This window comes from Chelonoidis abingdonii, chromosome 13, assembly GCF_003597395.2.
Source record: "Chelonoidis abingdonii isolate Lonesome George chromosome 13, CheloAbing_2.0, whole genome shotgun sequence".
Classification (NCBI taxonomy): Eukaryota; Metazoa; Chordata; order Testudines; family Testudinidae; genus Chelonoidis; species Chelonoidis abingdonii.
The window spans coordinates 17,125,464-17,150,079 of NC_133781.1; the positions used below are offsets into that span (position 1 = coordinate 17,125,464).

Here is a 24,616-nt window from a genome sequence, read left to right on the forward strand (position 1 = left end):
TAGTATCTTTGCAATAACTGTGACTGAAATCGTACAACCTAATTCCCAGACAAAACTTCAGGATAGTTGTTAGTGGGGAAGAATACACTTCACATGCAAAATCTTTACATGTATTAAGATTTTAAAGGCTAACGTGTAGGAATCCTAATTCGACATGCATTTATCCTTGTCCATCTGTTTGTTGGCTGGGAAAAGCTATTATGCTTAAAGCAACCGTTGAAATGTGTAATATAAAGGGTGAAATGAAAACTGCTGATCAGTCAAGAGGAACAAAATGCTGGGTTATAATAAAGGGATGGAGAATAATAGATGCTATTTTAATTATAAAAATCTTAATGGAACATCTGCCTCTTGGAGGCCATCTTCATCTCTAATCACCCTGTCTCAAAAGGGATCTAGTAATAATGGAAAGCTCCAGAAGAGGCCAATGGAAATCTATCAATCTGGAACAGCATCCATAAAAAGAGATTTAAAAGCTTTAGGACTTTTCTGAGAGAAAAGAGGAGTGAGGTAACACAGGTATATGAATGGATAGCATAGACACGCTCAATTAGGAGGCTTCATTTTACTTTTTCTCAACACAATAGCAAGGGGAATATTGCTGAATTTAAGGTAGATTTTTAAAAGTGGTTAAAAGAAATGAAGTTTTGTATACAATTATTAACCTGGGGAGCTCTTCATAATTCACTGAGACACACTCCTTACAATTAAAAACAAGGCATGAATAATAGCTACTGGAACTGCCTGGGTTCCCCCCGGACAGATTATGGTATTGTCTTGTTGCAGGAGTGTTGCACCTTTCACTGTCTCTTGTGATGGTCAGTCTTGGAGGTGAGAGATAAGGCTAGGTGGGTCATTGTTCTGATATGGAATGGAAAATCCCGATCTGAACACGCTAGGGACAAAGAACAGAGCCTCTTGAACCGGACATCTTTTGGAAGGTGAGTGTTCCATGTATGAAAACATTTACTGCTCTGATTTCTCCTATTCAGGTCCTCCTGTTTGCTGGGGCCTGATCTGACATGATCACTGGTTGTGATGAATAAGGTATTGAGACTGTTGGTTTGTTTGTCTTCTGTTGCCCAAGGGATGAGTTGTAGAAGTTCAGCTTCGTTAACCCCTGAAGTCATTCTTGCACCCAGAAGTCCAGGCCAAACCAATTCCTTAGTTTGTTTAAAAGGAAGGAAGAAGGTCTTTGGGGTGGAGAACAGTTGTCAGTTGGTTCAACTTCTGTACTTCTGCTCTCCAAGAATGCAGAGAACCCTGTCACATTTCACCTACAGCTGAAAAGAGCTGCTGGTGCAACAGAGGTACTTGTTTACCTTTCTGATCCCCAGCAGTTGATCCAACGTGTATTGTTTGTCCAGCTTGCTGGACAAGCCTTTATTAGCTTCCATGCTTGTGTGCTGTTGTCTAGAGGACACAGTACTCTTCACCAGCCTTACTGGACTGCCAAGGAGTCTAAACTGCCAGCTATGTTTGAATTATGCTCCAAACTGAAATCTTGTTTTTTATCCAATGATGCGGCAACTTCCGAGTTTTAGACTTGAGCTCTGATATTGACTCCATGTAGTCATCCCTGTCTTATATCTGGGATGGGATTGGCTGTTTAAGAGTAGTAGCAACTGGCAGTATGCTTTCACGTAAGAACCTGCTTTGGGGGAATGCATGCGACCCGAGCACAAGTTATTGTCGCAGCCTTGAGAGTAGCAGGTGGCTTTCTACACCCAGTGTCCGCCCGTGGAATGGTGTTGCAGCCCTCAGGGATGTTGCCTGTTCACTCAGCCACAAGCGAGTTCCACTCCTCATCAGAAGCATGAGGAAAATTAAAGGTGAGAAGACAATCTACTAATAAAGGGAAATCAGTGGAATCTAGGCAGATGACCTCAAGGCCAACCCAAATTCCTTAGTCTGCTGAGACTGAGCTTTTTCCCTTGGCTTATAGCTTCATCAAGGTCTGTTGGGGGAGTTAACCATGCTTGAATGGTGAGGGCCTTTCTGATTGGGGAGGCAAATACTGCAATAAAAGCCTGCGGGTTCCTGTGTAGCGATGATATTTGAAATGTACTGGAGTGAATGGGAGAACAATTGTTCCTCCAAAGGATTTGTAGACTGCTGCTTTGTGTCCTATGTACTTCACTTCCTCTTTCCCTTGTGCTTTGTTTCAGTTGCATGGAACAGTCAGTAGTTGTTTGAAATGATTACTCTTCCCCTCCCTCTCAATGTGTTTTATTGAGGAAATAGAGTTGGTACTAGTGAGCACTGCTGACTGCAGGAGCACAACTCCAGCTCATCTGATTAAAGGCTGGTTGGGAATTGTGACATGACATGACAAGACAGCTACTGCTCATAAATGGACTACCTTAACTTGCTCCTGCTAACCACCTATACCACTCCCTCCCCGTTTACAGTCAGATTTCCATGTGGAGCAGCTTATCTCCGCCTAATAAAATTCCCTCTGAGGCAATGGAGAACTCTGTCCTGGAAGGACACTACCGGCAGAAAAGGTTTGTACGTTCATGCAAAGAATCATGGGCCCTAAATAGAGCTGGCTCGGGATTTTTACTAGATGCTTTTGTTGGAAAATGATACTTTTTATTTTTTATAAAAAATTGAAACATTATTTTGACAATTTTCCGTAGGAAGGTCTCAGGTCCAGGATGGAATTTCTGGAGCAGGAGACAGAAACCCACACTCCAGAGTAGCCAATAGCCCAGGGAGTAGGCCACCCACCTGGGATGTTGAAGACCCAGGTTCAAGTCTTGAATCAGGCAGAGCCTATTGGCTATTGTGGGGTGTTTCACCAAAAAAAAAAAAGTCTGGTATTCAAATGTCAAAGCTTTTAATGAGAGAGAATTCTTGTTTTCCAGCCAGCCCTAGTTCAAAGTCTTCTCTGCAAATTGTTTTTCTTTGCTGCCTCACCTAGAACCAAAATAGTAGAAAATATGCAGAGGGAGAGGTACTGTGGAACAGGTTTGTGATACAGCCTCTCCTTTCATGTTTCACTCATTGGACTAAGAACGGGTTCAGCAAAACATCGTGTTTTTTGATTGTTTTTTTAAGTGTGCCTGCCTCCAATAGAGCTTTTTGTTTTCCGTTTTCCTGTCCTGATGCAAAGCTATCCCAATTGTTGGCTGATTACTAGCTATTAATAGTGCAGTACCATCTAGAAGCCAGAGTCATAGACCAGGACCACATTGGGCTAGGTGCTCTACACCGCCAGAAAAAAGACCCATAGTGCTTGTAGTCAAAATAGCAGTGTTTTTGGTTCACCAATGTAGAATCAATGCTTCAATCTCTCCTACCCTCTGTGGTGTTTCGGATACCAATGATATTAAAGCACAAGTGCAGTATCAGTTTGACTGTTATGGGGCTGGCAGTCTTGCCTGTCCTCAACCGTGCTCCTGAATGTTTCTCCACACTTCTGTGTAAATCGATCCTTTGCTGGTCATGTAAACCAGGGTGAAAGTTTTCACAATCCCTGCTTTCTCTCACGTGATTGACATAATTCACATGGATTTTAAGGACAGGTTGCAAATTTAATATTTGTTGCAAAATGTGCAAGTGTCTTTGTGTATTACGCCAGTTCCTCTGATGGGAGTTGTATCCAATTTGCTCCAGTTCCACTGATTTAAGGTTGCATCATACTATAAAAGGTATATTTCTGTTTTCAAAGAATAATGTCCTGTGGTCTCTAGACAATAGAATTCATTGTCACAATTCACATCTAGACACCCATGCTGAGAATAGTCATTGAGAGGATAACTCACTTTGCAAATAAGCTTGCTCATAGTTCTTCTTGCAGGGCAGGTAAAGGTATCCTTGTATCGATAGTGAAACTGAGACTGTCACTTGCCCAGGGCCAAAGAGTGAGAATTAGAACTCCGGGGTTCCTGGCTCCCAACGGCATGGTCAATCTGGGAAGCGTGCACCCATTGGTGGTGGTGGCAGTGTGACTATTTAAACCAGGGGTCTCAAACATGCAGGTCACATGTGGCCTGTGAGGTTTTCTGCAGCCTGTGAGCCCCTTGTGGGGGCCCTCCACCCCCAGCATTTACCTAGAGCAGCTCTGGCCTGATGTGCATGAGGGGCAGGGCAGGCTGCCTGCCCTGCCCTGTCCCCATGCTGCTCTGGGAAGCAGAAAACATGGAGGAAGAGAGGCGCAGGGCTGTGTGGTGCTGGTGCTTTAGGCACTGCCCATCCGCCGCAGTTCCCTATTCCTGGCAAATGGGAGATGCTGGGGGCGGTGCCTGAAGCAACAGGAACACACACCCCTGTGCCCTTGCTCCCCCATGTTCCAGGAGTGGAGCAGCGGGGAGGCAGGGAGCCTGCCTGCCCCTGGTGTGTGCTGGGCCAGAGCCTGAGCCACTCCTGCAGTTGAACCCCTTGCCCTTGCCACACCCTGCACCCCAAACCACTGCCCTGACCCCCTGCTGCACCCCTCACCCCTCCTGCACCCAACACCTCAACTTCCTGCCCTGAGCTCCTGCCATACCCCACACTCCTCTTGCACCCCCTGGGGGCAGGGAGGGGACAGAGTTGGGGTGGGATTTTTGGGGAAGGGGTTGGAATGGGAAGAGGCAGGGCCTCATGGAAGGGATGGAGTGGGGGCAGGGCCAAGGTCAGTGTGGGGGAGGTGTCAGTGATGCAGCCCTTGAGCCAATGTACTAGTCTTCACGTGGCCCTCATGGTCATTTGGGTTTGAGACCCTGCTTTAAACCCTAGGAGGAGATGTACTCAGGGTAGATGCGTATGTCTTGAATGTTTCCATTCTGCTCTGAGAAGAGGGTGATCAGGGGCTTAACTTTCCTAGGCAAAGCCATGAATTAACCAGAAACAAGTGAAGTCTGGGGTGACAACACCAGTTTTGGGAGGCAGGGGATGAATTACTGTCTTTCTCTGCCATTGAGATATGAGACAATCATTAGCACTTTAGCAGCAGCCATTAAAAATCAAACCCTGAACCTCATTGTCCCTCTATTTCCCCATTTGGAAAATGGGAAGGCTACTGAGTTCCTCCTTAGGTTCCACTATTTGGAAAGCACTTGGAGGGCCTGGGGTGAAAGGCACTGGAAGTGCACATGCACAGGACATGCATCCCTGTGTGACTCACATTATTAACTCTAGGCAGCCTGAGTTTAAGTGGAAAAATGTCACGTTAGTCATTCTTCTCTGACCTGTGCCCAGCAGTGCAGGAAATGGAGAAGGAGCCCTGAGGGAGACACCCATGGGAGTATTTTTTCCTCTGTATTATCTGTGCCCACAGGAACTCAGCTGTTAAAAGTTAACACATCTCAGTAAGTACTCACTAACTTCCCCTCTCAGTAAACCACTTTTGGACTCCAACCCCTGGGCCCAGTGTGCACATGGATGTAATTAACCCTCCCTCTGCTGCCTCTGAGTGCCAGTGAGAGCCACCTGCTCTTGCATGTGTTTGTCCATTAGCAGTTCTCCCAGGCAGTGAGGAGGGAGGGGTGCAGGTGGAGGGCCACAGAGGCAAGGAATCGGCTGATACTGGACTGCGTTCAATGATGGGCTTGTTACCATGGATAGTCACGAAAGAACATGCGGTGCCATTGTCTCTGCACTCTGGGCTTTCATTTGTCATGTTTGTTATATACATTTTAGACTCTTCCTTCAAAACCGTCCTTAATAACGGGGGCCTCTTTAGCCATGATAGCACCACGCCCTCCCTTCCTTCAACTGCTGCCCTTTTTATTAGGCTATAAACTATTCAAGTCAGGCCCATATTTATTCTCTTTGAAAGGCTGATCCTCACTGGGTTACCCCATGAAGCCACATTTCCAGAACTTCCTCGTCATTTTGAGTGCCTTCGTGTGTCTCATGATTGGGCAAAGCAACAGGGGCTACCCGGTAGCTCTTGTATTTCTGTTTTCTTTGCAGCAAAATCTACATCGGAGTGAGACTACATCTTGCTTTCTGATGGCCATGCATCAGTACCTGATTAATCTACCGTCTGTCTTTTTCCACAGCATGGAACTGGCTGCAGGCTGGTTTATTCCTTCCTGGCCTATCTACAGGCTTGACATAACGTCCTCAAAGAATGCTTAGGCCAGTCTCCTCTACGGAGCACGCAGTGTGTCCTAATGGACAGCACAATAGACTGGGATTTGAGACCTGGCTTCTATTCCTAGCTCTGCCACTGACCTGCTGGGTGACCTTGGGCAAGTCGCATCCCACCCCCCTGCCTCCATTTCCCCAATTTTAAAATGGAGCTAATGCTACTGACCTTTGTAAAGTGCTTTGAGATCTACTGATGAAAAGCGCTAGATAAATAGTAATACGTAGCTCTTGTCTGTTGTTGGAAAGCATCGGGTCTACAAAAGGATATTGATTTCACAGATTGTCTCAGAATAATCCTAATGCCAACTTCATCCTTTGAAGTGCACTTTTCATTTTTGTTTTATTTCATTTGCCTTCCATTGCACACGAATGTTGCACTAACCGGCTTGAGGCATGCATGGACATCTGGCCTAAAGATTTAATTCTCTCTTCCATTGTATGGTTAATTGGCTTAAGTCATACCTTGATTGGAGCAGATCTCTTTACCAAGTTCATGGGACAGTTCACATAAGCAAACTGGTCAACTAATGCCAAGCCAAGTGATACAGGCAGGCACTATCTAACGCAATTTAAATAGGGGCAAGTTTTCCAAGTGTTGTGAGAGCCTTTGCTGCAAGCTTCTGTAGATGTACAACATATTACTGGATTCATTCAGCACTATTGCAGCATCCTAAGTGAGGGCAAAGAGTGTGGCTTCTTGCAGTCTGATGAGGGAAGAATAATCAGGCTATGGCACAAGGAGCTATGGAGAATTCAGGTGCATGTCCTGGCTACAGGCTCAACAGCTTAGGATGGGAGGAGAGTGAGGGAAGCCCTAATGAGCAAACAGCAGGGGGTGCATGAGATGTGCTGGGCAAAGAATGTGGAAGGGCTCTGATGCCTATAGGCATTAGAGGTAGGCTGCCTAAAAGGCTGGATTGTGCCACTGATAGATGGGGTGTTGGAAATAATTTTGTTGTGTGTAGAAGCAGGATTTGGTAGTTCCACTGAACAGGTTTTGGAGTGGAAGAGCAATAGCTGATTTGTACCCAGTGTCATACGCTCTGCATCCACAGACAGCTTCTTTGGTTTTTGTTTTTATGCCTTGTCTTTTCAAGTGCAAGTTTAGAAAGGGAGAATCTGAGGCTGGCTGAATTCTGTGCAAAGCATTAAACTGTTCTCTTGTCATAACCTGCAGTGCCGGCCAGTCTGTCAGACTCAAATCATTTTTTGAAAGGGCGAGGGATACAAGGGCACACCCAATGGAATACCCATCTGCAGCCAATACCAACAAGCAAAGCGCCCGTTACATGGCGGATGAGCCACAGGGCCTTAAAAAGAACTCAGCTTGAAGGGATTCTGCTTCTTTTGGAGTTTGGAAAAGACTCTTCAGGGCCCAAAAGTTTGATCCAGCTTGCAATAAAGCTTGACTTCATTGCTGTGTAGGGTCGCGCTCCATTGAAGTCAATAGAAGCCTGCCTTGGGGAATAGATTGGGCCTGCAAAGTGCAGCTAAATTAGGTGGTGGGAAGTTCAGTCTTCTAAGTCCTGCCTTTCTCTTCACTTAATTGTACTGAGACATTGAACTTCACCAGAGGAACTACTGTCTTTGAAGAAGGCTAGTTCAATTTCCAGGCTGAATCCATCCCTGGGGGTCTGTCTTGCACCATGTAAAACTCTGCTGTGTCCTCAGTCCAGCATTTGATCAGCTTGAGAGAAATCAAAGCACTGCGCTCAGTCACTTTCGTGCTGCTCAGAGCACTGAATAAATCAATCCTGCAATCTCCTAAGTCTTTATGTCCCGTAGGGCTGCTGCTGCTGGACTTTCCAATCGTTAAAGTGGGGAAAAGAAATGACTTGAGCATTTGCAGACTTTAAATTGCATAATGATGGCAGAACAGAGAAAAATAAGTGTCCTGTTTTCTTACCGGTGCAGCAATTTTAATAGATTGGCTGCCCTTAGAGCTAGTTTGTAAGGGTTCCTGTTGAGTTGAATGAAAACAGCACCGTGGGGACAAAAAGGGAGGAGAAATGAGAGGCACTGCAGGCAGTTGTTGTGCTCCAGGGTTGGCATCTGTTTAACTTTGCAAAGCTGGCAGAAATGGGGACACCAGCAGCTGGGTGATGTGGGAGCTTTGGAGAGTTTTAGCCCAAGTGCCATAGAAATTCAGTAGGATTCTAGTGCCTCGCTAACGCCAGTGCTTTTGAAAAGTGTCCCCATTGTAAACAGGTGTCCTATAGATTAGACAACAGGTCTGATTGCATCAGCCTCTGCCAGGGTAACTCCATTGCCCTTGCTGGCCTTGCTTCTGATTTGCAATGTGGGGAGGAGGACCACGCCCTGGTGTTATAGTGGCTGGTCAGATTCACTACTCCAATCACTTCATTTTTCCCCAACAACCGTTAGCCGGTTCTGCTTTGTCAGCTCTTTTTCCCAGCACCTGTGCTGCTGTCCCTGGGATCCACTGAACTCCTGAACCACCCCCTGCCCCTTTGGAGTCAAAGGACTAGAAGTGGTTACCTTACTCCTGGTGAGTAGCCCCTAATTCTATGAAGAGTCCTACTGAAGTCCATTGAGACTGCTCATGGAGTAAGATGCTACTCAATGTGACTCAAGTTATCTGGTCACCAAAATGTCTGAGATTTCGACTTTTGGATTAAAATAGAGGAGGGGGAAGAAAGAGTCAGTCTTGAACTCTCATGGGGACAGGAATAAGATTTCCTGGCTAGCTCTACTGTGTATACAGAGAATACTAGATGTATTAACGATTGCTATTCCCTGGCATTGGCCAGTGTTGGAAGACAGGATACGGGGCTAGATCAATGGACCTTTGGTCTGACCCAGTATGGCTGTTCTCATGTTCTAATGGAGATTGCTGGGTGTAGCTTATCACTAATTGTGTAAAGCACTGAGATTCATTACCCCTGAAGGCCCAATAAAAATGCAAGTACTGTAGCTCCATTAAGAAAACCTCTGCAGGCACTTCCTGGTGGAGGGCAGCGGTACCAATCCCAGCAAATTCAGAGAGCCAATATGCTCCCTGATACCCCTGAGGTATCAACGCGGTCTGGAAGAGCCAGTGCACTGCTTGCTTTAGGAATGTTTCAGCATATTTGAATACCAAGCAACTTGCAATATAAGCAGCAGACTAACCCTCCATAGAAGTGAGCGGTTCCCCGCTCTCGTCCAGGGTTGGTTTTGGTTTTGTGTCTGTGTGATGGGGTGGGACTCTCCACTGAGGCACCCCCTGCTGGATGTCCCGGGGATCAGCTCTGTGAGCCAGTGTGCTCTGTTCTGGTGGTATCTCACCACTGTAACTTCTGCTCTAGGGGCACATGTCATTCCCAGGACCTCAGTGTCCTCTTCATGACACAGCCCTCCAGCTGTGCTGCACTCTGTACTCCCCCCCCTTCTGGGGGACTCTCTGATTTTCTTAGTCCAGGTACTTCCTCAGCAGAGGGAGACGCAGCCCTCCCATCACTCTGTAAATTTCCCTGGGTCACTTCCTCACAGCCCCTTGTCTCGGGGCCTCAGCCTGCAGATCTCTGCAGCCCACCAGGAGCTGCCTTTAGCTCCCCAGGTCTCTGCCAGCAGCCCTGCTCTGTCCAGGGTGTTTGCTGTCTTCAGTTCATCTTTCTCCTCAAGCTCCAGGGAGTGACTGAAGCTGCTCTGTGCTGCAGCCCTTCTTATATGGGTCAGCCCGGCCCTGAATGGCTGCTCCTCACAGCCCCTCTCTGACTGCCTCTCGTGCAGCCTCCCCAGGGCTTCTCTTAACCTCTTAGAGCCCAGTCTGGGGCAGGCACCCCATCATGCTCTGCTTCTGAGAGATGGCAGGATGTGCTGGTACCAATTTGCTGACCCTATCTCCACCAGTGCCCTCCCTGCTATACTTAAAGGTTCAACCACTTCTTCTGAGTTGATTGGCATTGGAAAGTGGCAAGCCTCCTTGCAGGGTTTGGCCCTGGGATCCCTGTGCCTGAACCAATTCTATTGCCTGATGTCAAGCATCCCCCAACAGTGCTATCATACTATCTGTAGGAGGGGGGAAAGATGCTGCAGGAAGGCAGTTGGAGCTTAGAGTGTTTGCCTGCTGCCTTGTGCCCACACCCAGCTGTGGACAGGGCTGGCTCTGGCTTTTTTGCTGTCCCATGCAAAAACAAAAGAAGTGTGGGGTGGCCAGAGTGGCAAAGAAAAAAAACAAAAACCATGGAGGGTGGTCAGAACCAGTGCAAAACTTTCGGTGCCACTTACTTAGCAGCTCGCGGCTGCCTCCCTCAGCCGCGCTGGCTAGTGGGACTCCCTGTGCTGCAGACATGCCCCAGGCAGTGGACTGCCTGCCCTGTCTAGTGGGGGGAGAGAATGGGGGGGGAGAGAGAAGGGGGGCGCCCAGGGCTTCCTTCAGCCAGGGTGCTTGCCACTTGGCCCCTCCCACCGTGCCACCTGCAGGGAGGGCTCCATGCCACTCCTGCGTGCAGGTGAATTGAAGGTTGGCGGGGAGGGAAGGACACGGGCTGCTGAGCTTGCTGCAGATCTGGCACCGGCTGGGGCAGATGGAGCACGCAGCCTGCTCCCAGCAGAGTGCTCCCCTCCCCCTGCCACTGCCCCCTACAGGGCAGCCAGAGTGGTGAACCAAAAAAAGGGGGAGAAAGGGCAGCCGTGCCACTCCAGGATTGGATGGAATGCCACCCCTTAGAATCTGCCACCTCAAGCACAAGCTTGCTCGGCTGGTGTCTGGAGCCGGCCCTGGCAGTGGAACTGGTGCTTTTACAAGGTCTGTCTGCAACACTTGTGCAGAGTTACAGTAGGTCAGGGCCTGTTGAACCGGTGCTGCCTACAACGGTTTCTGCCCACTGCACAGGAAGTTACAGGCACTACAGCTGTACCTGTTCAGCCAGTTGTCCTAACCCCACCCACAGTGCTGTGCCTTGGAAATGATTCCCCCCTCCCTGAGAACTGGGCTTCAGCACTTCTGGAATGCACTGGCACACCTACAGCTGTAAGGCTTCCTGTGGGTGTGACTCTGCCATGGTGAAGGTGTAACCATAAAAACAGTGCCAGGAAAACCCAGGCCCTCAGCCCTTATGTGCAATTAAGGCACTCAACCAATACAGCAGCTTCCCTTGCTTGATTTTAGATGCCCCCTGTGCACTTTGGTGGCAAGGGGGTAATTCACCTGTGGAAGAGTGGGGCCAAGATCTGCTTGGCTCACAAACCAAAAACTAAGCTTGTGTTTCCTTCCTAAACAAGGACTATGTCACCTTCTGTTTGCACAGCATCTACCAGAATAGGATCCCAAGGTGGGCTGGGCCCCTAGACCTTACGAGAGCATAAAAATGTGCATTAACAATTCCTTGTCCCTCTCTGGTCCAAGGCTGTATTACAAAACCACTGCAGCTGCCCACAAAGTCTTATAACTTGATCAGCACTGGCTGATACAGGTCAGGACCTGAGGTGCTTTGGCACAGTGATGTAAAGCACTGTTGTATGGTGCAAGCCCAAAGTACTGTTCAGTAATCACACTGCGCCCTCCATGCTTGAATGAGATTCTCTGTATTCTGTCATGAGGTTCCAACTGTCTCCACCTACCAGGACAGGGGCTGCTGCAGCCTCCCTCCCCAAGACTTCCTGGGGAGGGAAGCTAAACCAGTTAAAAGGACCGTTCCCGATACCACACACCCAGTCCCCAACAGACCTGGATCTTCCCCCTGCTCTCAGCCCTTTGCTTCCATAACCACTAAATATACCTGCAATTTTACCAATGTCAAAACTAGATTTCACAGAACAGGGAAACGGGCTGCACCAGCCACAGGTGAGAAGGCCAAAGACTAAAGACCTCTCATGAAAAGAGCTGCTGCCACCTTTTTCCTCCAGGTCTCCTAACACTCCTTGCAGCAGATGAGGGATACTAGCCAAAGGAAAGAAATATTTGTCTAGCCCCAAAGAGGAGGGTAAGAATGGCAGAAGGGGGCGTAATTAAGAGGAAAATAGTGGTGGATAGATACGACTGAGGATGGAAGAATTGGGGGGGGGGGGGGTTTACTTTATCCCTGGTTCCATCACCGATTCACTGTGGGGGAACTCCTCAAATCCTCAAAGATGGATATAGATGATATGGAAATCAATGGGAGTTAGGGTCCTAAATACCTTTGAGGAGCTGGGTCTGAGGGCCTGGTTCTACCAACCTTTGCTCTGACTGAGCCATACGGTCCTTTGCGAGTAGTGGGAGTCTCTACTGGGTTCAGTGGGAATTCAGTGTGAGAAAGAGACAGACTGACCCACACCAGAGGTGGGCAGAGGGCAAAGCAGGAACTTCCCTCTTTTCAGGTGTGCACGACTCAAGGCCCAGGAAGAATTTCAGGCTCATCCTTCCATGTGCTCCCAGTGGTGTAAACACCCACAGGGCATGAGGAAGAGGAGGCATGGCCCTCTTCCCCCTGCACTGGCTTGCTGTGCCAGGGGAGCAAGTTGCTCTGTTTCAAGGGCTCTCAGCTAGAGAAGGGATCATGTTGCTTCAACGCCAGCCTGTGCACAGACAGCATCGTGTACCCTTTAATCTCTCAGCGCTTCACTTTTCGCAGCTGAGACTGAGGATAATACAAACCTCCCGGGGACGGCGTGAGGCTGAATAGAGGCTAAGTGCTTAGCAATCCTTCACACAGGGCAGCAAAATAATACCCTAGTGAGAAGTTCTTTGTAACCATGTGTATTGCTGTGGCATCCAGAGGCCCCAATCACCTTTCTTCATTTTGGACTCTTTCCAAACACCTGTGCAGTGGCTGTTCATACAGAATCCAGCCCCAGGATTTGTACAGAAGAATGGCTATACTGCATCAGACCAATGGTCCATCTAGCCCAGTGTCCTGTCTTCCAACAGTGGCCAGTGCCAGGGGCTTCAGAGGAACTGAACAGAAACGGTAATCATCACATGATCCATCCCCTGTCGCCTACTCTCAGCTTCTGGCAAACAGAGGCTAGGGACACCATCCCTACCCATCCTGGCTAATAGCCATTGATCCTCCATGAACTTATCTAGTTCTTTTGAACCTGTTATATTCTTGGCCTTCACAACATCCTCTGGCAAGGAGTTCCACAGGTTGACTGTGCATTGTGTGAAGAAATATTTCCTTTTGTTTGTCTTAAACCTGCTGTATTAATTCTCAGCATTCACTGGGGCTCACAAAGGGAAAGTCTTCCTCTTCCAAGCAGTACAAGCAGAAGTCTTGTTCGTTAACCAAAACATTACATCAATATCTTTACCAGTTGCCACCTGGCTCAAAGGCAGCACCTCTCTCTGACTAACCATTCAGCACATGGCCAGGTCCCCGTTCTTGCCACTGAAAACAGCTCTAGTAACTACACACTAGAGCATGGTTTGCTGTTCTCTCCGTCATCAGTGCCACACCCTAACCTAGCTGGCAAAGAGCACTTGGCTGAGATGCTTGTAATTCTTTGCACCAATTCTGAGATTAGCCCTGTGTTTCTCTTTCTCCTGTGCTGTGCTTGGGACAGGTGCTTCTTGCCGCTGGAGCTCAGTCCAAGATTGGATCCAGCTGGGAAGAAAAAGTGCATAGGCGTTTTGTTGAGTGTGTGGTGGAGAGACATAGAAATATTTTAGTAACTTAAAGGCCAGTGGATCAGGAATTTCTACCTCTGCACTCCCAACTGACACATGATGATTGATTAGAGGTGCAAACATTCTGGGAGGGGAGCAGCCCTGGAAAGCATGTCCAGCTACCTATTTTTTTGTATTTCTGCCACACACCCCACTCCCCTGTGCCTGTACAACTTTCAAAAAGTATTTCTGGTAGTACATATTTTCCCTCATTCCTCCTAGTTTTACCCCTTGAATAGCAAGGGACCTGAGTCTCCACTGACTTGTATAAACTTTAACCCAAGATACCTGTGGAAAGTGGGTGCAAAATGCAACCACATGGGGCCGATCATATTTTGCATCCTCTTTGTGCAAGTGCAATTGACAGCACAAGGTCCAAGATGGGAGAATCAGGCCCTAAATGCCTTAAAAATCTTCCCTTTTGGTGGATTTTCAGATTTTCTTCTCTTTTTAAGAGAGACACGATTTTAGACTGTAAGCTTCTCAGACCAGGGATTGGCTCTTACTAGGTGTGTGTGCAGCGCCTGGCCCAATAATATCATCATCCATAGGTCTCAAAGCACTTTACAAAGGAGGTGAGTACCATTAGCCCCATCTTGTAGATGAGGAAACTGAGGCACGGAGCAGTGACATGACTTGACCGAGGTCACCCTGCAACCAAGTGGCAGAATGGGAGATCTGCATTCTATTCCCAAGTCCCAGTCCAGGGCTCTATTCACTAGGTATCACTGCCTCTAAACAGGATTTTTATCTGCATGGGGACCCCTAGGTGCTATTGTAATACAAATTATAAAAAGCTGGGGCTTCTGTCTCCCTGTGTGGAGTCTTTTGGGGGAGTACACAGCCTCCCCAGTATACTGTGTTGCTCAAGGAAGGATTATGTTACCAAGGCCAATTTACGTTAGCTATGCCTAAGAACCAGGGGACAAATCCTGGCCCAATTAAAGTCAATGGCAAAACTCTCACTGACTTCAGTGGGACCAGGATTGCATCCGATGGATCCTCCTAAATCAATCTATAACCGTCTTTGACCTAGTGGTGAACATCATTTTAAAAAAAAAAACCACCTTTTTGAACCATTTTAATCCCATATCCACACTCCTTGCCCCATCCATTTTATTAACTGGCTTAGCAGGAGCCATGTTTTAAATTATATTACACCTGGCCTTTCAATGCGACGGTGAGCCCTGCACTAGAATAATACTGTGCCCTTCTATTTCACTTTTGGTGCTTCAGAAACACCGACTCCAGCTTTTCAACACTCCTGGAGTTGGGGTTGCCACCTGTTCTGGTTTTAAGGGGTGCTATGTAGCTGTTGCCTTATGCCCCATGCTCCTTATTAAGAAGCAGCTGATCAGAGAAGAGTATGTTTTCTAGCAATAAAGTAAAGGATCAGACGCTGTGATAGAAATGTATGATTTTGTAGCATACATAACACATTGTGAGTGACGGCCCTTTAAAAGGGAGGCTTGGTCTATACATTCCCCTCTGGTCTTGCCTTGATAAGTAGCATGGCTGCCACCTGTGAGAGAAAGCAGGAGCATTAGCCCCCATTTTGAGAGGCTGGATTGCTTACCCAAGCTCACCTAATGAGTCTGTGGTTGGGCTGGGAACACGACTCCGAATCGCCTGCTTCCTTTTCCTTATGTAATTGAACTACAATGATCGAAAGGTCCAAAGGGACTGGTATTGCTACCTAACTGGGAAGCTGCTTTCCCTTTCCTCCTTTCAATAGATGATGTTACTAATTGGCAGGGAAGATAATTACAAGCTTAGAACTGACACTTAATCAACTGTATCGGAGTTGCTGGATTCATCCTGTTTGAAGCTAATGATAAGGCAGGGTTCTTCCCCTCTACCTGAGAGAAACCCACGTCTGACTGTGCCAGACAGCCTGTGTAGAAGAACATTCCTCTGAAAAGCAGGGCGGGGTCGCCAGCTCCCCCTCTGGGGCTCTGCTCTTTCCACAAACTGGTTTTTCTAGTCATTTTTAAAACCAGGCTCCATCCCTGCTTCTGGATCACTGGTGACTTGGGGAGGAGCCACCCAGAAACTGCTCTTTTAACCTGCATCAGACCTTCCCAGCTGGAGCCTGTCATTCCATCCCCGCAGACTAGAGCAGAGAGGCTGTGCCCTGAAAAGCTTTGTGGACGCCAGGAAGGGAACTCAGTTCCTGCCAAGATGTTCAAGGGAGTGGGCAAGGGCTCCCCAAGTAAACCGCCTCCAATCAAGCAAACCAAGTAAGTGCGACTCCTAGATCCTCTCCGAGCTCTGATGGGGTTAGAGCACTGATGGGAGAAAGGTGTCCAGGGAAGAGGTTGTCTCTGAATAAATGAGGATGTGCAGAATAGCGCAGACCCGAGGGAAGATCTTCCTGCTGAGACCTGAATGACCAAGGTTCTCTTTGGGAATTGCCCAGAGACTTAGCCAAAATCTCCCCTCCCTCCATCGGCTGTGCAGATTGTCTCCCTGGCACTCAACCCAGAGGTAGCTGCATGGTTTGTCTGAACACCATCTAGTTTGTAAAGCTCTAGATACATGTGAGATATTGCAGTGATTAGCCACCTGGAATGGGGAGGCATGACCTTAATTCAGGTAAGCGGATGGAAAGCTGTAGTGCAAGAGGCAGCACGCAGCACGTGGACATGGCTGTTGCCTGTTTCCAAAAGATGTTCTCAGGCAGATGAACTTCAGCTTATCAAGGTTTAGCTGGCCTGTTAATAGCTCAGTGTAGCATTTTCAGTGTCTCCAGACTGTATATCCCAATCTGTAGGTGGCGGGTGCTGGGGTGATGCTGCCTTATGAGCTGAGATGGAGCTAGAAGAGAATGTTAAAACCTTCAGGAAAGGAACCCAAACCAAAGGGTCCTGCTAGCACTAAGCTCAGCGTTCCCCTGCTCTTGGCCGAATGAAACAGGAGGTGGCTGGGCTGGGCTGGGCTGGGCTATAAATTGTGGGTATAATTCATCCTGTCAAAAGGCATGTAATAGGATGGCAGAGGTTGCTTCTTTGTAGACCACAAATGGATTAAGTCCTGGGGGGCTGTAAGAGGCTCAATTTCACTCTGAAGAGTAGTGTTGTGGTACTCATCTATCAGTGTGCTGGGAGGGCTGAGATGCAGAGGCAAAGAAACATCCCTCTGGGGTCTTTAAGCTGGAAGCCAGAGGGCTCCTGCTAGGGACAGGCTTCCCTGGGCATCCTTGATAGGGAGGCCTTGTAAAGAGAGCTGTTTCCCCTACTCAATGGCAGACCCCACCTCAGGGTTATTTGCCACTCTCCTCACTCTGTCACATTTTCTCAGAATCCTATTCCAGATGCTGGGATTCGTTTTAAACGCTGCTCCAGCCTGGCCATAGGGGAGGAAGCACAAAGCAAGGCAATTTGTAGATCTACAGGAAGCGCAAATAATACAGGGCTGCACATGTTAGCTCAGCCACAGTTTGCCCAGGAAGGGGCCTGACCAGAAAAACTGATCTGCAGAGTGGGGGAGCTGAGATCCAGGGTTAGCGGGTTGTCCCATCTACATGCCCACAGCTACAGTGTTTAAAGCAGTTGTTAAATTTGGTTGTGCCCTGATTCAGCTGGCCAGTGTGTATGGGCCCCAAATCTCCTATAACCAGGTTAAAGAAACAGGCACTTAACTAAATCCTACATTTGCAAATGCACTGTCTCACATTAGCCCCCTGCTCTATCACGCGGCACCTACCGCAACAGCCCAAGGGGTTGGCTACACTGGCACTTTACAGTGCTGCAACTGTCTTGCTCAGGGGTGTGAAAAAACACCCCCCTGAGCGTGACAGTTGCAGCGCTGTAAAGTGCCAGTGTAGCCAGTGCACCAGTACTGGAAGCTGCGCCCCTCGTGGAGGTGGGGGTTTTTTGAGCACTGAGAGAGCTCTCTCCCAGCACTCTGCTGTGACTACACAAGCCATGTTAAAGTGCTGCCGCAGCAGGGCTTTAAGGGTGCCAGTGTAGACTGGCCCTAACTCTCTGAGGGGCCAAGCACCCACAGCTAATAGTGAAGACAATGAAGGCTGCAGACTCTCAGCCCCTCTGTAGCTCAGGTTCCCTTGGGGCCAAGCTCTGCAGTAAGATCCCTACCCAGAGGCCTCCAACTTGAGTATTTTAGCCTAAATTTCTACAGTCGTTTTTCCCCACCCTGTTTGTGAAGCAATTTGGCCTTGGCCTTGTCAGCCAGACCAGGCTGTGTTGAAACCTCTGAAATGTGATTCCAAATACCTGTCAGCTGGTCACTTCTGCTGTTAAAGCTTTTGCAGACCTATTTTAAGGTCTCATTTTGAGATTGCTCCTCTATTCCCCGGTAAGAAACTCTGGGCCAAATGGTGCCCAGCTGCAACTCCGCTGAGGTAACAAGTCACGCCAAGGACTTTGCCCTGCCTCTTGTGCTGAGTGTGGTGGCGGGGCATGCAGCTATTCTCAGGACAATGTCTCTCCTGCTCAGAAGATCAAGCCAGGCTGCTCAGGGGTTTATTTAGGGCAGCAGCCTATTGATAAATAATAATGCCTGGCACCATCAAAGTGTTTTACAAACGTTAACTAATCCAGCCTCAGCCTGTAGGGTTGATCAGTATCATCCCTCTGTCTGAGATAAAAGAAACAAAGGGAGAGAGGTCAAATTGCTTGTCCTATGTCCTGGTGAGAGTTAAGTGTCTCCTGGTTCCCAACCCTGTGCTTAGACCACTCAGGGCACCCAGGGGAGGCCTGGTGTTGCTGTATATGCGACCAACCACATTCAAACACAGAAGGAGGTAGAATTGAATCTAGTATGGTAGAGCTTGCTGCCATGGGTGTGGGGAATTGGTAGGCTTTTCAGGTGTCTACCAACATATCCTGGGTATTAACAGACTGATTTCCTGGGTGTCCTGTTCCTACCACCTCTCTGTAGTAGCAGCATTTGAACAAGAAGAATGGTATGGTACTAAGGCAGGATCTGTGGAGGGTTTGCAGGACTGGGCTATCAGTTGTAGCAGGATGCAGCAGGCAGAGGCCCGTGCAGGAGAATTAGATGGATGAGAGGCTCCTATTCTTGAGATGCTAAGTACTGAGCAGGCTTGGGAGCTCTCCAGAGTCCATCCCTTCCTTTGATCCGGATGCAGAATGAAGCAGATTAGCAGAAGCTTTCACCTGGGACTACAAGGAAACTGGTCCATTGCTAGGGGGAATTAAGAGGGGAATTTGGGGGAGGGAAATAGGAATGGTGCTTTTATCTCTATTAAAGTGCAGCAGGACAGATTAAAGTAAGAGCGGGGAACTCATCATGTTTGTGCTAGAAAGAAAAAGACACTATCCCATCGGGTCAATTGGCCTCCTCAGCAGAAGGGATGTGTCCTAGGGAATAAACCAAAGAATAATTAGAATAGTGCTTGATCCCTTGAAAACATTAGGCCTTGCCATCCCATGTGAGGGGGGCATATTAGTATCTTCTCTCACTGATGAGGAAATAAACCTCTGCCAGCAGGAACACTGGTGTATCCAACCACATGAGATTAAATGACTTGTCCAGGACTACACTTTTAGATTCCTGGCTCCTAATATCCTACTCCATTCGTTACTCCAAGTCGTGTCTCTCCAGGCTCACTGTCCATCCCTTAGCTCTTCAACATGAGGACCCTCACTTCCAGGCTTCCCTCCACCTGGATCATAAATGCTAGGCTCTATATGGGGATGGCAAGACTGCCCCTAGGATAGTCGATCCTCCAGGCTTCATCTGTAGTCAGAAGATATTGACAAAATGGAAGCAGGAGAGAAGAGAGCAACCAGAACTGTCAGAGGGCCTGGAGAGACTGACTTCTGGGGAAAGGCTGAGTTATGCCATTAGTGTATAGCAGTATAACACAGGAGTGTATAGCAGTGTAACACCTGGGGATCTGAAAGGGGTAATCACCACAGATGGAGCGGAATTGGCATTGCTTTTCTGTAAGATGTAACAGTTAGTAGAACGGTGTCTCAAGGGAAGGGCTGCCTAGCAGGGGCTTATCTGCCCTGATGTCAGGCCTATCCGCTGCTTCAGTGTCCCTTTCTTTGGGTCCCCGATCATGGCTCATATCCTACAAGTACAGGGTTCTGTGCTGTTAAAATAACAGGTTAGAGTCAACCCAGACTCTATAGTTCATGCAGCCCCTTGTTAGACTCAAGAGTGCCTTTCCAAAAGCCAGGTCCTGGTGTTACCTAAACAGGGCCGGCCCCAGGCACCAGGATTCCAAGCTGGTGCTTGGGGGCGGCATTCTGCAAGGGGTGGCAGTCCTTGTTGTTTTGCCCTCAAAAAGCGCACTGAATTGCTGCCGCAGAGGGCAGTCCATGTGCCCTTAGGGCGGCAGGCGCGTTTCCGCGGTGAGGGCAATTTGGTGGCAGCTTCTAAGTTTAGCTGTCAAGGGCAGCTTCAGCTAAACATAGAAGCTGCCGCCGAATTGCTGCTGCCGCGGAAATGCAGCTGCCACCCTAACGGCACACGGACTGTCCCCGCCACCCACGGTGGCAATTCGGCACGCTGCTTGGGGCGGCGAAAACTGTAGAGCTGGCCCTGTGCCTAAAGCCTCTTCCGTTTAAGACATCTGTTTGCCCCTGCTGTTCATGATGGCAGGTGACTCCTCTAGGGTGACCAGATGTCCTAATTTTATAGGGACAGTCCTGATTTTTGGGTCTTTTTCTTATATAGGCTCCTTTTACTCCCCAGCCCCATCCTGATTTTTCACACTTGCTGTCTGGTCACCCTACTCCTGCCAGCCCTTTCTCTCTGGCTGGAGTGGAGAGCCCCCTTCCCAGGTTCTCTCTCACCCCAAATCCCCTGCTGTAGCCTTCCTATTCCCTGCAAATCTGTGCTCCTATGACTGAGCAGGAGGTTTCTCTCATGGGAGGCAGCACCTCTTCTCTGAAGATCAGGTGATCTCCCATCTACCACCTGATTCTGGGCCTCAAAAACCATCAACTGCAGAAGCAGTCTAGACCTAGCACTGGCGAGGCTGAGCCCCAAGGCCCTTGGCTTTGGGACATTAAACTGAGACTGTACAAAGCCCTCATGTACACTGTAGGGAACAGTTCTGCTATATGGGGGCGGGGAGCAGTTGGACTAGATGAATGGCTGGGTCTCTAATTTCTATTATTCTGGCTTGGTGGTTCCCCCCCCACCCCCAAGGAAGGATGGCTTTTGGATTTCTCCTCTCCTGTTTCCCTGAATGCACACAAGGAGATAATACTCCATGACCCTGAGAATAAAATGTCCCAGTGATTCGGCCAGCCCTCACAGTCCATGAGCAAATTCTAGCTTCTAATGAAAGGTAAGCTTCAGATCTGGATGGGAACTTCTCCCTAGTTTGGGATAGGAAGGTGGCATTCAGACATATGGTGTTGGTTTGCCCCATTGTATCGAGACAGGGATCAGTGCAAATTCTGGATCCAAATCCAGACTCTCCCAAAGCTCAAGGCTGTTCAGCTATGGAGCTTAGCCCAGGCCCATCTCGAGAGCTATTATTCTGAAGGACAAGGGTGACTTTCCCCTGCCCATTTCAGCTGGCTTAGAAATGCAAAAGCAGAACTTGGAACAAGTGAATTCATTCACTGCGCCGTCTTGGCATGCAGCAAGACAAGTGAGTCATGGTCCCCTCCCTGAGCAGAGAGCCAGGGCAGGAATCCTGGGTGGTGCTCAAGTGTTTGCTCTCGGAGCTCCTCCTCATTCCAGAGAAGGAGAGCTGCCAGGGGTGTCAGTGAAGACTGAGGATCTTGTGTAATGGACTGAAAAATGAAAAAACAGCCTGGTGGGTACATGCACTGAGTAAGCAAGAAACAGGGACAGGCTCCTGGCTGGTTGCTCCTCTAAAGTCCCCCTCAGCCCCTACTGTCAAGCCAGGTGCACAGGACAGGCCCACTGCTGCACCTTCCACAATTTATCCCAGGGTTCTGCAATTTATCCCACGAATCTCGCTACCACAGACACGCTGTGCATGTATTCTCTGTGCGCATGTGTCTCACATGGTGGTGAGATCTGCGTGACAAAGTGCACTTCCCACCTGGGAAGTGGAGCTGAATTACACAGAGAATAACACCACTTTACAGCTTTCCAAGAGCTTTGCACACACTAGTCTTCACAATCCCCCGGTGAGCCAGCTCAGGCTCATTTCCCCCCCTCTAACAGAGGGGGAAACTGAGGCACAGAGGTGCCGTGACTCTTGCTCAAAACCATTGAGGGAATCAGGAGCTGCTGATTCTCAGGCCGATGCTGAAAACCGCAGCCTATGCCACACTCTTGAGAAATAAAAAGAAGAGGTGAAGCAAACAGACTGAGTGAGAAATAAGAAAGCTGGTGTGAACTGAGCATGAGTTAGAAAGGCATCTCAGAGTGGGCTCATAGCTGTAGCTCTGTGGAGCACTTAAATGAAAGTGTGGGACCCCTCCCAGGCAGGCAGCTTTCTTGTTCTAATCCTGTATTCATTGATTTATAGTTTCAGTAATGATGGGCGTGTCTGAGCATATGAATGAGTGTGTGCCTCTGGCTGATTGTGAGTGCATATCTGTCGCTGTATGTGTGTAGGTGTCCAATGCAAGTTAGTGCATGTTGCTTCTCAGACAGATCCACATCTCTGACAGCTGCAATGTATGTTTCTGTGTATTGGCCTAGGTGCACGTCTGAATGAGTCTAGTTAGCTGGAAGTAAGTTTCTGTTATGTTTTTGTGTCACCTTTGGGCCGAATGCAGCTCTGGTGTAAGCAGGTACAACTCCCACAAAAGAATCATAGAATATCAGGATTAGAAAGGACCTCAGGAGGTCATCTAGTCTAACACCTTGCTCAAAGCAGGACCAAACCCCAACTAAATCATCCCAGCCAGGGCTTTGTCAAGCCTGACCTTTAAAAACCTCTAAGGAAGGAGATTTCACCACTTCCCTAGGTAACCCATTCCAGTGCTTCACCACCCTCCTAGTGAAAAAGTTTTTCCTAATATCGAACCTAAACCTCCCCCATTGCAACTTGAGAGCATTACTCCTTGTTCTGTCATCTGCCACCACTGAGAACAGCCTAGCTCCATCCTCTTTGGAACCTCCCTTCAGGTAGTTGAAAGCAGCTATCAAATCCCTCCTCATTCTTCTCTTCTGCAGACTAAACAACCCCAGTTCCCTCAGCCTCTCCTCATATGATCCAGCCCCCTAATCATTTTTGTTTCCCTCCGCTGGATTCTTTCCAATTTTTCCACATCCTCCTTGTAGTATGGGGCCCAAAACTGGACACAGTACTCCAGATAAGGCCTCACCAATGTCGACTATAGGGGAATGATCACATCCCTCGATCTGCTGGCAATGCCCCTACTGATACAGCCCAAAATGCCGTTAGCCTTCTTGACAACAGGGGCACACTGTTGACTCATGTCCAGCTTCTCTCCCACTGTAACCCCTAGGTCCTTTTCTGCAGAACTGCTGCCTAGCCATTCGGTCCCTAGTCTGTAACAGTGAATGGGATTCTTCTGTCCGAAGTGCAGGACTCTGCACTTACCCTTGTTGAACCTCATCAGATTTCTTTTGGCCCAATCCTCTAATTTGTCTAGGTCCCTTTGTATGCTATCCCTACCCTCCAGCACATCTACCACTCCTCCCAGTTTAGTGTCATCTGCAAACTTGCTGAGGGTGCAGTCCACGCCATCCTCCAGATCATTAATGAAGATATTGAACAAAACCGGCCCCAGAACCAACCCTTGGGGCACTCTGCTTGATACCGACTGCCATCTAGACAAGTTCTTGGTCCAGATTCATTGATGAGGTGTATTACATGTTGGGTGTAAGTTAGCCAGTAAACAGATGGAACTAGCCAAGAAATGTAACGTACATCTATGGGGCCAAACTTTCCCCATGCTACTCATTTGTGTGTGTCTTTGCACCCCTACCCCTATACGAGGCTTTATGCAGATTGAACCATCCCCAGCCCTTAAGAAGTTGCCCCCTAATTTGACTTGTGCTGTCCTCTTAGTTGTTTTACCAACTACAACAAACATTCCATTTCTTTGAGTGAAAGTTAGATTCATTTTCAGTGCCCACTGAGTGCCAGATCTCTGCTGCTTATGGTTCTGGAGTCCTATTTTCTGACCATAAGCTGACATATAATTGACATCACCATTCACATCACTGCCAGTTTTGGCCCCGTGTATGTGCAACTAGCACATAAGTGCACAAAGATGTAGGTGTGTCTCTGAACAAAGCTTGTGTTTGTACATCTGACACTTGACTCTTGTATGTTTCTGTAAGTGCACATCTGTGTATTCACGGTGCAGCTCTCTGCTTATCGGTGGCGCTATCTCTACCCTGGAGGTGACGCAAGTGTTCACCTAGGGCAGAAACTATCAGAAGCAGCAAAATATTCAGTAACTGTGGATGACTGCAGGACTGGGCGGGACAGGCATTTATTGGCTTGCCAAGGGCTGCAGAGCTCGCTGTGCCTGGATGGGTACCATACAGTACCATGTGAGGGCATTGAATAATGCAAAGGTAACAATGCCTGAGTGCATTCCCAGGGTTTTCACATTAAACATTATGGGATAGGGAATGTGAAAGTAATAAATGGAAATCGGATGGCAGTGAAATCTGCTTATCGTGTGCGACAATCTGAAGGAAGCCCAGCAGGGAGGGCTGGCTACAGACACAAGCGACCGGGTTCACTGCAGCATGACTCCAGTTATACACTGGTGGAACTGCACTGGAAACAGCTGGGTTCCATCCGCTGGAGTGGTGCAGTGGCGAATGGTGCACAAGGATCCAAAAGGTGGCTTTACCACAGCTGGTGATGTGACATGTGTAGGAGATTGCAACTGGCCTAGCAAGAATCCAGGGAAATGGCAGGGGCCTTGCTTGTCCCAGAAGCGCGAATTTATGGGATTGTTAACTTTCCAACTCCAAGAGTCTGAATCTCACCGGACCAAGAGCTGCTGTAAAACACACCAGCAGCAC

The 24,616-nt window shown here is 48.4% G+C and overlaps 1 protein-coding gene across 4 annotated transcripts in view; it reads left to right on the top strand.

Moving 5' to 3' along the window:
* The first annotated feature begins 769 nt into the window (after positions 1 to 769).
* The window catches only part of EVPL (envoplakin), a 57,753-nt gene continuing 33,906 nt past the window's right edge, over positions 770 to 24,616 (top strand). Inside the window, exons 1-2 of one of the 4 annotated variants that reach the window (XM_032792866.2) lie at positions 770 to 941; positions 1,732 to 2,507. In XM_032792866.2, coding sequence (XP_032648757.1) covers positions 2,422 to 2,507 — 86 coding nt within the window. In that variant the 5' untranslated portion in view covers positions 770 to 941; positions 1,732 to 2,421. Of the gene's footprint in view, positions 942 to 1,372; positions 2,508 to 15,349; positions 15,916 to 24,616 lie in introns of those variants that run through there. The other 3 variants (XM_032792865.2, XM_032792863.2, XM_032792867.2) reach the window with 3 other exon arrangements.